Source organism: Mus caroli, chromosome 11 (assembly GCF_900094665.2).
Source record: "Mus caroli chromosome 11, CAROLI_EIJ_v1.1, whole genome shotgun sequence".
In the NCBI taxonomy this organism is placed as follows: Eukaryota; Metazoa; Chordata; class Mammalia; order Rodentia; family Muridae; genus Mus; species Mus caroli.
In genome coordinates, this window is record NC_034580.1 from 53,219,607 (window position 1) to 53,233,301 (window position 13,695).

Genomic DNA, 13,695 nt, shown 5'->3' on the forward strand with positions numbered 1-13,695 from the left:
ATGACGTGACATGACATGCCTAGTCTAGTCCAGAGGCTGTTGTTGCCTTCAGTGTTGACACCAATTGGGAAGCACGATTGAGATCATCTGTGTGAGTAACTCCAAAGGCTTAACACCCCTCTAACGTTCCTGATAGGTGGCCTTGGAAAATGCATGGTGAAATGACGTGAGGGTTCATTATGTAGCCTTGACTGGACCAGAGCTTGCTATGTAGACCAGGCTGGCCTTGAACTAATAGAGATCTGCCTGTCTCAGCCTTCTAAATTCTGGGATTAAAGGTGGGCACCACCGTAGCAGGCTAAGAGATATTTATTTTTAAGAGCAAAGAACTTCTGAGTTTGAATTCAGGCTGTGGGCATTGGTGTGGGTACACTCATCAATTTCATTCTTGGTAGAGTTTCTCTTTCTCTCTCTGCTGGTAGGACAACAGAAAGATGAAGAGAGCCCTAGCGTCACATGAGGGACCAGGAGGGGCTCCAAGTGCACCTGACCTGGGCTCTGGTCAATGTTGGCTGCTCAGACATAGCTCAGAAAGCTACCCTGGCTGTTAGAGAAGGTAGTCATCCCTGCTGGAGGCCCGGAGGAGAGCCTGCTGTGGGCAAGTTTCCCCTCCTGGCCCACTCATCATCCCATGCAGCTGCACAGTGCGTTTAGCTTTAACTTGGCTGGAAAAATTCTGAAACTGAGTCCAGTTAAGTCATTTGCCCAAAAGACTTGAGACTCTTTTCTTCTGTATGGTGTGGCCTTCCTGTGATCCATCCCACCCTGCCCTGTGACCTGCCATGGGAAAGCCTGTTACATCCCTCCTTCCATAGCTGGGATTCCTCATCTATAAATGAGGATTTTGCCAGAACTGGAAGTTGACTGTAAATCAAGCTGTTACCAAGCTGTTACTCAGAAATGCCAGTCTCAGGTTATGGAAGTGAGCCAGTAGGCTACAGCTGACATTGGAAGATGGTAGGAACACACTGTGTTCTCTCACACACTGCGGGAAGGCTGGTACTTCCAATTCCTGCAGGTCTCAGAAAGAACACCACCTACACAGGGGCCAAGGGTTAAGGGTCACTACAGTTGGGCAGGGCACCGTCTAACAGCCCTAAGCTGGGGTTTGGCTAACAAAAAGGCCCCTCCCCAGAAGGCAGCTGGGCTTTTAGAGCATACAGCCACCTACTATATAAGGCCTCTTTTCACACCTGCTCCACCACATTGCCAAGTTCCATCTTCCTCCGGATAGTGTCTCTGGCTGGACCCGGAAGGTGAGGGGACTCTGAGGTTGGAGCCTGCATCCTGGAGGTGGGGGTGGGGCACTCAGGGCACTCAGGCTTGCTCTGGCCAGTGTTCAGGATGTTCTTGAGGTTCAGCGTTGCCCACTGCTGTCCCCATCTCAAGATGGGCAGGCTGTAGCAGAGGTTGAGGCTGGGAGAGGGAGGTTGCTTGCATGGCATTCTGTTGTTCGTGTGGCACATTGCCTCTGAGCTCCTGCTTCTCTGGCAGATGCCAGCAATTTGGGAAGCATGCTACCTGACTGCTGAATGTTGCAAGTAAGGAAGGGCACTGGAGATGGAGTTCAAATGGTGGAGTATATGCCTAAGAAGCAGGAAGTGCTGGGTTCCATCCCTAGTGCCTCAGAGACTGGAAGGTGGATGTCTGTCAGCCCAGAACTCAGGATACAGAGGCGGGAGTGTTACAAGTTAAAGGTCATCCTTGATTACAAAGTTAGTTTGAGGCTAGCCTGGGCTACATAAGACCCTTGTTATTCCAGCCAATAGAAGTGATTAACAGGTCTCATGTCCCACTATAGGATTGCCACTAGGCTCTGACTCTCTGCTGTCTGCTAGCCAGGTCCTGACTTCTCTGGGTCGGGAGATAAGACTCACTCACTATCAGGCTGGTGGTGGAGCTGAGGTGATCTGTGCTAGGGCTGTCCTTCTATGGCTGCCTCTCCCCACATCTTTTATCTCTCTTCCTCTCCTCCTTCCCAGTAAGGAGAAGTTAGGTTTGAGAAGTCTTTTCCCCAGCTGTTGAGGTGCCAGGCCTGGAGAGGTGCCTTGGTATGTGAAGGAATACGTAGTTCAATGCAGAGCTCGAGTGTCACATACTCTAACCAAGACATATGCTATCTGTCTTTTGGGTTTCTAAACTTCATGGCCACTGGGGAAACACATTGGTCTCTTGTCCCTCTGACCAGGCTAGTTTCCTTTCCTTTTTCCCTAGTTCCTAATAAGTCAACCAGAAGGCCACACTGCTGTGTACACAGTGTGACGGGCTGTGTGTTTGAGCGGCGGGTACAGAATGGAGCAGGAAAAAGGCTGTTTTCCCTGGAAAAGGCCAGCTCTTCCTCAGCCCGTGGCAGCTGTCATAGGAAGAACCTGGAACTGCTTTAAGCCTGCTTTAAGCCTGGGCTGCTTTTGCTATTCCCCGTGGTTGCATGTCTGAGAAACACGGCAACACCAGACTGGCTTGTGGTAGCACTTTTCGGGTGCAGGGGTGTGGTGTTAGGAATGGTCCATGGGATGGGAGAGTTCTGCCTGCCCTGGCTGGGAACAGCTGCTCCGTGGCTACTGAGCATCTGAACAGTGGTTCCTGTACCAATGACAGACAGGTGTGTCATTATCTACCTCGAGTGGATTAACCCGAGGAGCCCCATTTGGTCATGGCTGCCATTGATAGGGTAAATAATATCATAACCAGGGAGGGCTCCGTGCAAATGTTTGCTTTCTGTGTCATGCTGCTATTCGGGCAAAGCGAAACTCACAAGCTAGAATCCTAACAAACACGGCAAAAGCCTAGCAAGCCTCCAAGAGCTAATCCAGACAAATCGCAGGTAAGGAATGCTAGGTGCTGAGAAATTGGTGACACTTTAATCTGACTCAGGAGCTTTGGCGTGTCCAGGTCTGGGGTTTTGAGGTATGTCACAAGGCAGAGCAGAACGGGTGTGTCCCAGCTCTGACACCTCTCTGGAGGAAGAGCTTGATTTTGAGGGCATTTCTCTTGTCTCAATTTTGACCAGGTTCTAAGAATAGTACTGGGTTGCCTTGGAGGGCAGATGAGTTCGTGTAAAGGGCTTGAAGCATAGCAAGGGCTCACGGGTGTCTGCATAGGTGAGGCAGCTAAGACCTTGAGCACCCCAGGGAGGGAGTGCAGGAGACCCCTGGAGGGAGAATACCCACTGCACTCTGGAGTGGGGAGGGAACACAGGATCTATGTTGGGAGAGGTGAGGGGAATACAGAACCAGAGGGAAGTGAGGAGGACTCAGAACCCAGGGCAGCTCTTTATCTAGGGCCCTGGTAGGATTTGAATCTCAAGTATCCCTCAAAAGCCCCATGGCCTGCTCATCAGCCTGCAGCTCTACATTGAGATGCTGGGACCTTAAGGAGGGTGGCTAGAAGAAGTTAGCTCATTGAGGGAGACAATGGGGGCCCTCTCCTCTTTCCTTGTATTTTCCTGGCTGCCATAGGTGAATCGAACACCTTCTACACAGGTCCATATGATAGGTCAAAATGACGGACCCTTTCCTTTCCTTTCCTTTCCTTTCCTTTCCTTTCCTTTCCTTTCCTTTCCTTTCCTTTCCTTTCCTTTCCTTCCTTCTTTCTCTCTTTCTTTCTTCCTTTCTTTTAAAAAGAGATTTATTTATTCATTTTATGTATATGAGTACACTGTCCTGTCGCTTGCTGTCTTCAAATACACCAGAAGAGGGCATCGAATCCCATTACAGATGAGATGCCATGTGATTTTTGGGAATTGAACTCAGGACCTTTGGAAGAGCAGTCAGTGCTCTTAACTGCTGAACCATCTCTCCAGCCCAACTGATACTTTTGAAGCCATCAGTCACAGGGAATCTTTCTTCCTTATAAATTGACCATCTTAGGCATTTTGTTGGAGTGACAGAAATCTGATAGGCACAAACTTTGGCCCCGGCAGAATTGGAAATTGGCCCGTCTGCCCATCTGCAGCCTCAATTCAACCTGGTGCTTCATGGACACGAGTCACAGCCCCGTGCACCCATACAAAACTCTGGTTTATATTTTCCCCCAGACACAAGGACAGAGTCAGCACTAATGCTGTTTCAGCGTTTTTCAAACACTCTTTGGTGGTAGGCATTCCTCTAAGACCCCGGGCTGCCCTCTGTGTCTCTCCAGGTTTGAGGCTCTGTGGCCCCATCCTCTGGGGAAGCCAACTCCAGCATCATGAGAGGCGTCTTCATCGCTGGTGTCATTGCGGCATTTGCCATCACAGTTGTAGGTGAGAGAGGCCACTCGGCCCCCTTTGCAATACAGCTTTTTTCCCACTCCGGCCGAATATTCTTGCTCTTGGCGTCCTGTGGTTCCTACCACCTGGCCTGTTGTGTTGCGCAAGACCCATGAAGACTCTGCCTTCAGAAAGACCACTCTGTGGTTGGTTAGGGTTGGATTTTTCCTGTCGGGGAACGGTGAATGACGAGGCAAAACTTATGGGCGTGGCTTCATCTCACAATGTTAATTTCGGGAATCCTTAGAGAACAGTTGGGCGTCCCATCTGGATATTTATCCTGTTGCAGGCGTGGTGCTCTGTGAATGTCTGCTGGCTGTTGACTGTATTCTGTAAATGCTTTGTCCTCTCAGACTCCCTGAATTGTACACAGTGTCATACGTACAATAGCACCTGTGATGCCCAGGCCACTGAATGCAGTACGCAGTCCTTCAGTTGTGTGGAGTCCTCTGTCAACTCCACTCTAGGTGAGTGGGGCTGCCGTCGCTGGGACTTGTGGGAGGTAGGAGCTAAAGAGGGTGGGCACAGAGGAAGGATGCCTGAGACAGGGCTGGGCTGTACAGTGCAGAGAGACTACCGGGTCATGCGGACAACTCCCCAGTGGCTGAAGTGAGCAGGAGCTGGATAGGAAAATGGGCACAGAATCAGACAATCGGATGAGCCCTGTGGCGTCATGGAAATCACTTCCATTGATTGAAACTTCACTGTAGATACATTTTGTAAACAGCAAGAGCAACTCAGAGCTGAATAAAAGGAAGGTGTTTTGCCTGAGACATTTGTATCCTCTCCACCCACCCCAGCCATCTCTTCCATCCGCAGCTGGCTCCTATCTTTTCAAATGTTTTTTTTTTTTTTTTTTTTGTCAGTGAATACCTCCCCAGGCATTCTGATCTCTGGGAATCTCTCAGAGTACTTAGCAATCTTCCATGCACAAAAGCAGCAAGGACAACAGCTGACATCTAAGCAAGGGCGCCCAGGAGATGGGTCAATCAATGAAGTGCTTGCTGTACAAAGCCTGAGGACCCAAGAGTATCCACTCAGCATCTATGGACAAAGGCTAGGCATGGTAGTGCATGCCTTTAACCCCAGTATCTGGGCAGCTAAGACCCGAGGGACCTGTAGTTTGATGGCCGGCCAGCCTAAAACTGATGAGGTCCAGACCAAAATAATAAGGTGGAAAACCACTGAGGAAGCTGATGTCATTCTCTACTGCTTGAATGCTGGAATTATGATTATATACCAACATATCCCGCTAACTTTACTTAATGTTTTTTGGTGGTTGGTATGTATGTGTTTGTGTTTGTGTGTGTGTATGTGTCTGTGTGGTGCTGGCCATTAAATACAGGGCTCTGCATGTGCCAGACAGGCACTCTACCACAGAACCACACTCCCAATCCATTAATTTATTTATTTTGACTAATCCACATTTAATGTAACAGCCACATGTAGCTGATGTTTCCGTATTGCATAGCTATGACTGGATTTTCGTGCAGTTTCTAGGAAAGAACCACAGCTGGCTACTGTGAGGTTGAATCATATACAAAAATCCCACTGTGTCTGCTTTAGTACTTTTTGAGACATTAAGACAAATTAGTGGCCTATGTGTGTGTGTGTGCTGTTTATATGTTAAATTAGGCCACCATTTTTCTGGTGTCCCTCGTGTCTAAGCATTTTACCCAACCTTTTGACATGATAGAACATTGTCACCACCAAACTCATGTTCAAGAACAAGAGATGTAGTTAACAACGGCAAGAACAAAATCTTGAAACTTTTAATAGATCTAAGTTTACAACTTTGTGCTGGGCTCACATATATCTCTTTTGGGTTGCACGTATAATGACAGAGTTTAGCCCATCTCTCTGTTAATCTGAGGAAGGAAAGAGTTCTCTGATGGGGAGCAGTTTTCTCTTTTGTTTGTTTTGTTTGTTGTTGTTGTTGTTTTTTCCAAGACAAGGTCTTACTCTGTAGCCTTGGCTGTCCTGGAACTCACTATGTAGACCAGGCTGGCCTTGAACTCACAGAGATCTACCTTCCTCTACTTCCCAAGTGCTGGGGTTAAAGATGTGCCATTACCACCTGGCTGGGTTCTTCTTGGAATAAGAATCCTTCTCCAGTCTCTCCCAAACTGTGCTGAGCAGAGGTTTAGGTCGTCTGTCCCTGTCTGAAGCATTGTCTTCCCAGGATGCTCCTGTCCCGGAAGCTTCTCCGGGTGCTAACCGTCTGTGTTTGCCTTGCTGCAGGAGGGTTCCTGCATGTGTACCAGAACAAGTTCTGCTCCGCATCGAATTGCACCAAGAACAGCACGGAGGTGGCCTTCACTGTCCATCTATTTGATGACCAAAGATACCATTTTGCAAGCCAGTGCTGCCAAGGAGCATCCTGCAATGCCACCCACTCTGGTTTGTACAGGGCCCAGCAGCCTGTCCTGGGCCACACCCTCACACTCCACTCTTGCTTTTCTGCTTGCTTTGCTTGGCTGGGGGTGGATGTCTCCAGCCCAGGCACTTCTGCATCCAGTTGGATAACGTTAGCATCTGACTTATAGCAGTTACATAAGAAACATGGGGGATGCTAAGGCAGGTCAAACACCCTGCTTTCCCTTTGGTGAAGACAGGGATTTCATGGGCCATTCTTGTGGCAAGCAAAGCAAATGCTCCTTGGTCATTTTTAAGTTTTGTGATCTCAGGGCCTCAACTAAGAAGTTCTTTGACACAATGTCTCCCACAGTCTAGACTCACCCCAAACTTGCTATGGACCCAAGGATGGCCTTCACTCAGCCCTCCTGCCTGTGCCTCCCTAATGCTGGGATTACAGGTGTGTGCCTCCGTGCCTGGCAACATTTTAAGTCTCAGTAACAACTGAAGACTCTCCAAGTCTTTGTTTATATGGTCTCCATCTGGGAACATCTACCAAGTTAGAAATTAAAGCTAAGCAAATTCACAGATCTTAATTCAAATACTCAAAAGGAAAATCAATTAGCCAAGTTCAAGGCCAGCCTGGTCTACATAGTGAGACTCTGTTTCAAAAAACAAAAACAAATAGTAAGTTATATATATACTAATACTAGTAAGAGTTTTACTTAGAAGTAACTTCCAAAATATTTAATGAGTAGTGTATATGTAATTAGATATACTAATATATGATATATGCTAGTATATATATACATATATACGAATAGGTACAGTATTTATTAAAATATATATTACGTGTATGTGTGTGCATTTATATGCTCCATGCATAGCAAAAGTCGGCTCCTCTGGAGTTGGAGATATAGAATTGTAATATGCCATATGGTTTCTGGGCACTGAACCCGGGTCCTCTGGAAGAGCAGCCTGTGCTCTTAATTCCTGAGCTATCTCTTTAGCCCTGCCCCAATATATTTTTTCACAGAGTGTTTAACTCCTGGCTTAGGAGGAAACTGGGGGCCAAGAAGTGGGAGTGGGTGGGTAGGGGAGCAGGGCAGGGGGAGGGTATAGGGAACTTTTGGGATAACATTTGAAATGTAAATAAAGAAAATATCTAATTAAAAAAAAGAAAAAAAGAAGAGAGAAGGAAACTGGGATCTCAGATTTGCTTGTATATTAAATCTGATTGGGTCTCATCCACTATGTGGGGCTTCTGGAAAATTCTTCTGCATGCACACAAAGTGACAGGAGTAGTAAGAGAAGCAGATAAAAGTGGCTTTAACCATTTGGAATCTCTGCAGGTCTCAAGGACCCAGGAGTGCCTGGACCACAGTCTGAGAAGTGGTTTTCTAGATCAAAGTCTACATTTAGAGCAGCAGTTCTCAACCTGTGGACCACAACCATTGAAACCCCCAACCATAAATTTATTTCTGTTGCTACTTCATAATTGTAACTTTGCTACTGAGCCGTTTCTAAGACCAATGGAAATATGTGTTTTTCTGATGGTCATGATCCACAGGTTGAAAAGCACTGATTTGGAAGAAGAAACAAAACAAAACAAAACAAAACAAAACAAAACAAAACAAAACAATGTGGGCAGAGATGGTGAGGTTCCTCATCATAAGCACAAGCAGTTAGGGGTCAGGCTCGCTCTCAATGGGATTTAAACATTTTTTTTCTCTATCACAATATGAAAATGGACCATTTTCATCTGCTCAGAACAAGTCTTAAATTAATGGCAATCAGACACCTGTTGGCTAAGGCTTCAAACAGTCAGCTGATGTTAACATTGACTACAGCTTGTATTCTTTTATTTCTCGCTTATGTCTACCCCACTGTGGATCACCATTCTTGAGACCTGGTTGGCCTACAGGGGTGAATCTCAGGAGCTGTGCATAGGAAACCTTTGGGCAAAGCATGTGTCTTTAGGGCTAGATCTGAGGTTCCTGGAATGTAGACTTTCCGGCAGCTTTTCTTCGTGCTTGTTCCTGCCTCTCAGGACAGTGTGATAACGTGAATCTAAGTAACGGCTTTTCTCTACCCAGAATCCGGAACACAGAACGTAACTGACATGCAGTGCATGTCTTGCTATGGTCACAACAAAACACTCTGCGAGGAGAAACCCCAAAAGTGTTACGAAGGAGAACAATGTGTCTACATCATTGCAGAGATGGTAAATGGTAAGACTCGAGCTTCAGCTACTTAACTGGGCTCATATTGAAACAAGATTCAAGTTGCTGAGCTGCAGCAGAAGAACTGGGGAATCACAGAAACAGAGGGAGGTTTAGCTCAGGACGTCTTTTAGTTAGAGACTGCCAGGAAGCCTTCTGCTGGTTGCTACTTCTGCTCTTTTTCTAGGGCTTCATCTGGTTGCCATTCTTCTGACCTTCTCTAGTCACACCCCAGGTTCAGCTATCTGACTGCCTGGCCCTCCTGGCAGTTGCTTCTTTACTCAACTGCCACTGTTCTTTAGGTGTGGAGGTGTGTGACTTTTTTGTTTGTTTGTTTGTTTTTGTTTTTTCAAGACAGGGTTTCTCTGGGTAGCCCTGGCTGTCCTGGAACTCACTTTGTAGATCAGGCTGGCCTCGAACTCAGAAATCTGCCTGCCTCTGTGACTTTTGTTTTTAATACCTATATATACTTTTCTTCTACATCTTGAGAGGTGTTGACTTGGAGCAGCTAGGGCCATCTAGTTATTTCTCTTCTTCTACAAAAGTAACCTGAGAACGGCCATCATTTTGCCAGAGTACCCGGGCAACTTGACGGCAGCTTGCAGTGCGTGTTTGTCTCTTGCTAAAGGAACAGTTCGGCGACCACTGCCGCCCTGTAGCTCTGGTCTTATTTTCCTAGAAGAGTTTCTAGTGGAGCTCTGCTGATCTTTTGTGGTGGTGGGCGGAGAGGAGGACAGGAGGGCAAGGGTGGGGCTGTCTCGGGAGTCAGGGCCGGAAGTGAATGTGTAATGTCTTCCTGGCTAACGAGTCAATCCTGGCTAAAAGAACTCTTGGGAGTGTGGTCTAGTGATATCCAAGAAGGAAAAAAAAAGGTACCAATCAAAAACCAATAACTAGCCTGTCTCAGCTAAAAAACAGCTCAGACTCATACGAGCTTAAGACCTGCACCCAAATACAAATTTCCTTTCGATTTCTGCTTAATGTTAATTTCAAAGCTTAACTAGAACCACAGAGATTTCAGGGTATCCAAGTATTCTGTTTTTTTTTTTTTAAACCTTTAAAACTATTTTTAAGAGCTATTTTAGGACTACACTAAAGCTGGGTTAAAGGCACAGACATCTCCCATGTACCTTTGCTGCCTGGCTCACGTGTAATTGCTATCATTGTCAAAGCTCTCACTACAGTGGTGAGCCTACACAGGTGCTCACTGTTACCTGTCCCCAGTTAACCTCAGGATCACTCCTGATGTAGTGCATTCCACCATGACAGTGTAACATAGAGGATGGCCTTGTCCTGAAAGATGTCTGTGAGCACCTGCTCAGGCTTTTCTTGTGCCCAACTCTCTGGCAGCCACTGGTCTTTTTTTTTTTTTTTTTTTTTTTTTTTTTTTTTTTTTAAGACAATTATATTATTATCATACATACCTTCTGACAATCTCAAGATGGGTAGGCTGCATGACAGTGACAAAATGATTTTTTTTTTACTGCCTCTATAAACTTTCATATCTCAGAATGTCTGCTCTCTCTCCCTCTCCCTTTCTCTGTCTCTGTGTCTTTCTGTCTGTCTTCTCTGTCTCCCAAAGGCCTCACACATGTAAAACATACATTTGTTCACTGCAAAGGTCACACTTTCCTTTTGAAATGCTCCAGGCATTTTTTGTTGTTGTTTTTTTTTGAGACAGGGTTTCTCTGTACAGCTCTGGCTGTCCTGGAACTCACTTTGTAGACCAGGCTGGCCTTGAACCTGCCTTGGTTTTTAATTTGGAAGCTGTGCCAAAGAATTGCTTGCTTTCTCTCTCTCTCTCTCTCTCTCTCTCTCTCTCTCTCTCTCTCTCTCTCTCTTTCTCTTCCTTCCTTCCTTCCTTCCTTTCTTATTTCCATGTCCTTGAAGAATAGTGTTGGGATTTTGATGGGGATTGCATTGAACCTGTAGATTGCCTTTGGTGGGATGGTCATTTTTACTAGTGTTAAGGGTACTGGAAGGTACTTTGCCAAGAATTTCTATGCTCATCTCATCCCTGTGTCTCCTGGTGATGTAGCCTCATGAATGCTCAAAGCCAGGTAGACCACAAACTAAGAGTTTTTCTTGCTTGTCACGGTGTGTCAAGCACCGTCCTGACTAATGTAGAGTGTCTCAGCTCTCAGCACTGGTACCTGGGGTGAAGCAAGAGCAAACTGTTTTCTTCTTGGGGTTTGGTGGTCTCTTTCACACAATACACTCTGACTGCACTGAGTCCCTTCACTCCTCAGCGAGCTCCCTGTTTCCTAGGGACAGTTGAGTTGCAGCTGACAGCCCCGTAGGGGCACAACCCCTCAGAAGTAGCTGCTGTTATAGCTATGTCTTTGAAAGAGCCATGGACCTTTCCCTACAACTTGAGTCTGAAGCTATGTTTAAATAAACAGAACTAAGACAGAGATGCTGAGAATTTCCTGAGCACTTTTCATTTTTTCTCAAGGAAAAAGTCAGATCCAGAGGAGTAAGATTTCTAAAAGAAAATGCTGGGTGGAGCCCAGGGTGCCCAGGGACTCATTCCTTTTGGAATGGAGAGTTGAGAGAAAGAACGGACCCTGAGCCTGTCACCCATGCTTGCCTTTGCCTTTTGATTCCTCCTTCCCTCTCTCCTCTTTCTCTCCCTCTCCCTTCTTTTGCCCTTCCCTCCCTTTTGTATTTTTCTTGATAGAGTCTTGCCACATAGCTGGCCTTGAACTCATGGTCTTCCTGGGACAGACTGCCAAGTACTGGATTTGCAGGTGTGCACCACTGTACCTGGTTTGATTTTGGCTTTTTTTTTTCCCCCGGACAGCTGCACAGGAGTATGAGACGGGCATCCAAGAACTACCTCCCAGCTCTCCTTTAAGTCTGGGTTTGCAACCCACCTCTCACAGCCTCAGTTGTTTTTGGGGTTGGTAAGGAGGGGCCTGAACTCTGACCTCCATAGTTCTTGGACTACTACTATGTGGTATTCTTAACTCTGGACTTCTTCCTTAAAGATGGCTTCCAGGAGTCAAGGGGCTGTTGCACACTGTTCAACTCCTTGCAGATAAATAACTGCATGGGCTGGGACTTGGGCAGAGGGTTGTGCAGAGTTCTGATTGTCTCATTTACTTCTTCAGGGTCTGGCAGAGTGGAGCTGAAGGGCTGTTCCGATATCAGCAAGTCTACTTGTCAATTCCTGTCCACTGGGAACACGACAGTTGGAGAGTTTGTTTTCAAGTCGGTTGAATGTACGCAGCCCACTGAGTCCAACTTGACCACCACTATCCCACCAATCACCAACACTTCCCTCGCCTCTGATACCCCACCAAGTATCAACATTACCCAACCAGGCATCAAAACTCCCCCCGCGCCTGTTACTTCACAGGCTAGCATGGGCATCAAAGCTTCCTTCACCTTCTCTATCTTCGGCAGCCTCCTCCTTCTGAAGCTGCTGTTCTGAGGTTCCTGGGCTCTGCTCCATCCAGTATCCCATGGGTGTCAACACCTTTCTCTTCATATACCTTCCAGTTAGACTGTCCAGTGGGTTGGAAGTCACAGGACTCCAGGCAATGCTAGCAGCCACAGTATCTCCTTTATTAAAGTGTTGCTTGAAGTCTAGACAATCTGTTCTGATATGTTTGGGGCTGGTTGCTATTCACTGATCAGCCCTTCTCATCTCTGGGTGGAGGTGGGGTCTTTGCTTTGGAGATAGGTGCTTCTTTGCCTCGGGACTCAATGATGTCTCTGTTCCTGGTCCATCTTGCGTCTGAGAAGCTAAATCCATGGCTTTTCTGGTACCTTCTACTTGCATCCCTGTACTCCAGCATCCCTGCACTCCAGCATCCCTGCACTCCAGCATCCCTTCACTCCATCATCCCTGTACTCCAGCATCCCTGCACTTCAGCATTCCTGTACTCCAGCATTCCTGCACTCCAGCATTCCTGTACTCCAGCATCCCTGCACTCCATCATCCCTGCACTCCATCATCCCTACACTCTAGCATCCCTGCACTCCATCATCCCTGCACTCCAGCATCCCTGTACTTCAGCATCCCTGCACTCCAACATCCCTGTACTCCTGTATCCTTGTACTTCAGCATCCCTGCACTCCAACATCCCTGTACTTCAGCATCCCTGTACTCCAGTATCCTTGTACTTCAGCATCCCTGCACTCCAACATCCCTGCACTCCAGCATCCCTGTACTTCAGCATCCCTGCACTCCATCATCCCTGCACTCCATCATCCCTGTACTCCAGCATCCCTGCACTCCATAATCCCTGCACTCCATCATCCCTGTACTCCAGCATCCCTGCACTTCAGCATTTCTGTACTCCATCATCCCTGCACTCCATCATCCCTGCACTCCAGCATCCCTGTACTTCAGCATCCCTGCACTCCAGCATCCCTGCACTCCAACATCCCTGAACTNATCATCCCTGCACTCCAGCATCCCTGTACTTCAGCATCCCTGCACTCCAGCATCCCTGCACTCCAACATCCCTGAACTCCAGTATCCTTGTACTTCAGCATCCCTGCACTCCATAATCCCTGCACTCTAGCATCCCTGCACTCCAGCATCCCTGTACTCCAGCATCCCTGTACTCAGCATCCCTGCACTCCAGCATCCCTGTACTCCAGTATCCCTGCACTCCAGCATCCCTGCACTACAGCATCTCACCTGCTACTGCCTATATAGTTCCATGAAGGAAGTACCCTAGCTGAGCCCTGTCATGTCCTGTGCTGTTCCTGATACCAACACAGAAGTTTAGCAGCTTTTCAATCTTGTATTCATCAATTGTCCTGGCTGTGTCCAGAGGCCCACAGCAAATGAAAAAAAATGTCACTATGAAGAACAAGAAGGGAATATGCAGAAGGACTTCTGAGGACCAGGCT

At 47.2% G+C, this 13,695-nt stretch overlaps 1 protein-coding gene across 1 annotated transcript; it reads left to right on the forward strand.

The window, feature by feature from the left end:
* Positions 1–1,189: 1,189 nt before the first annotated feature.
* Lypd8 (LY6/PLAUR domain containing 8) lies at positions 1,190–12,422 on the forward strand. Its single transcript, XM_021177442.1, has 6 exons — positions 1,190–1,256; positions 4,141–4,243; positions 4,603–4,716; positions 6,491–6,649; positions 8,701–8,835; positions 11,940–12,422. The coding sequence occupies exons 2-6, from the start codon at positions 4,189–4,191 to the stop codon at positions 12,260–12,262; spliced, it is 786 nt and encodes a 261-aa protein (XP_021033101.1). The 5' UTR covers positions 1,190–1,256; positions 4,141–4,188; the 3' UTR covers positions 12,263–12,422.
* Positions 12,423–13,695: the final 1,273 nt, after the last annotated feature.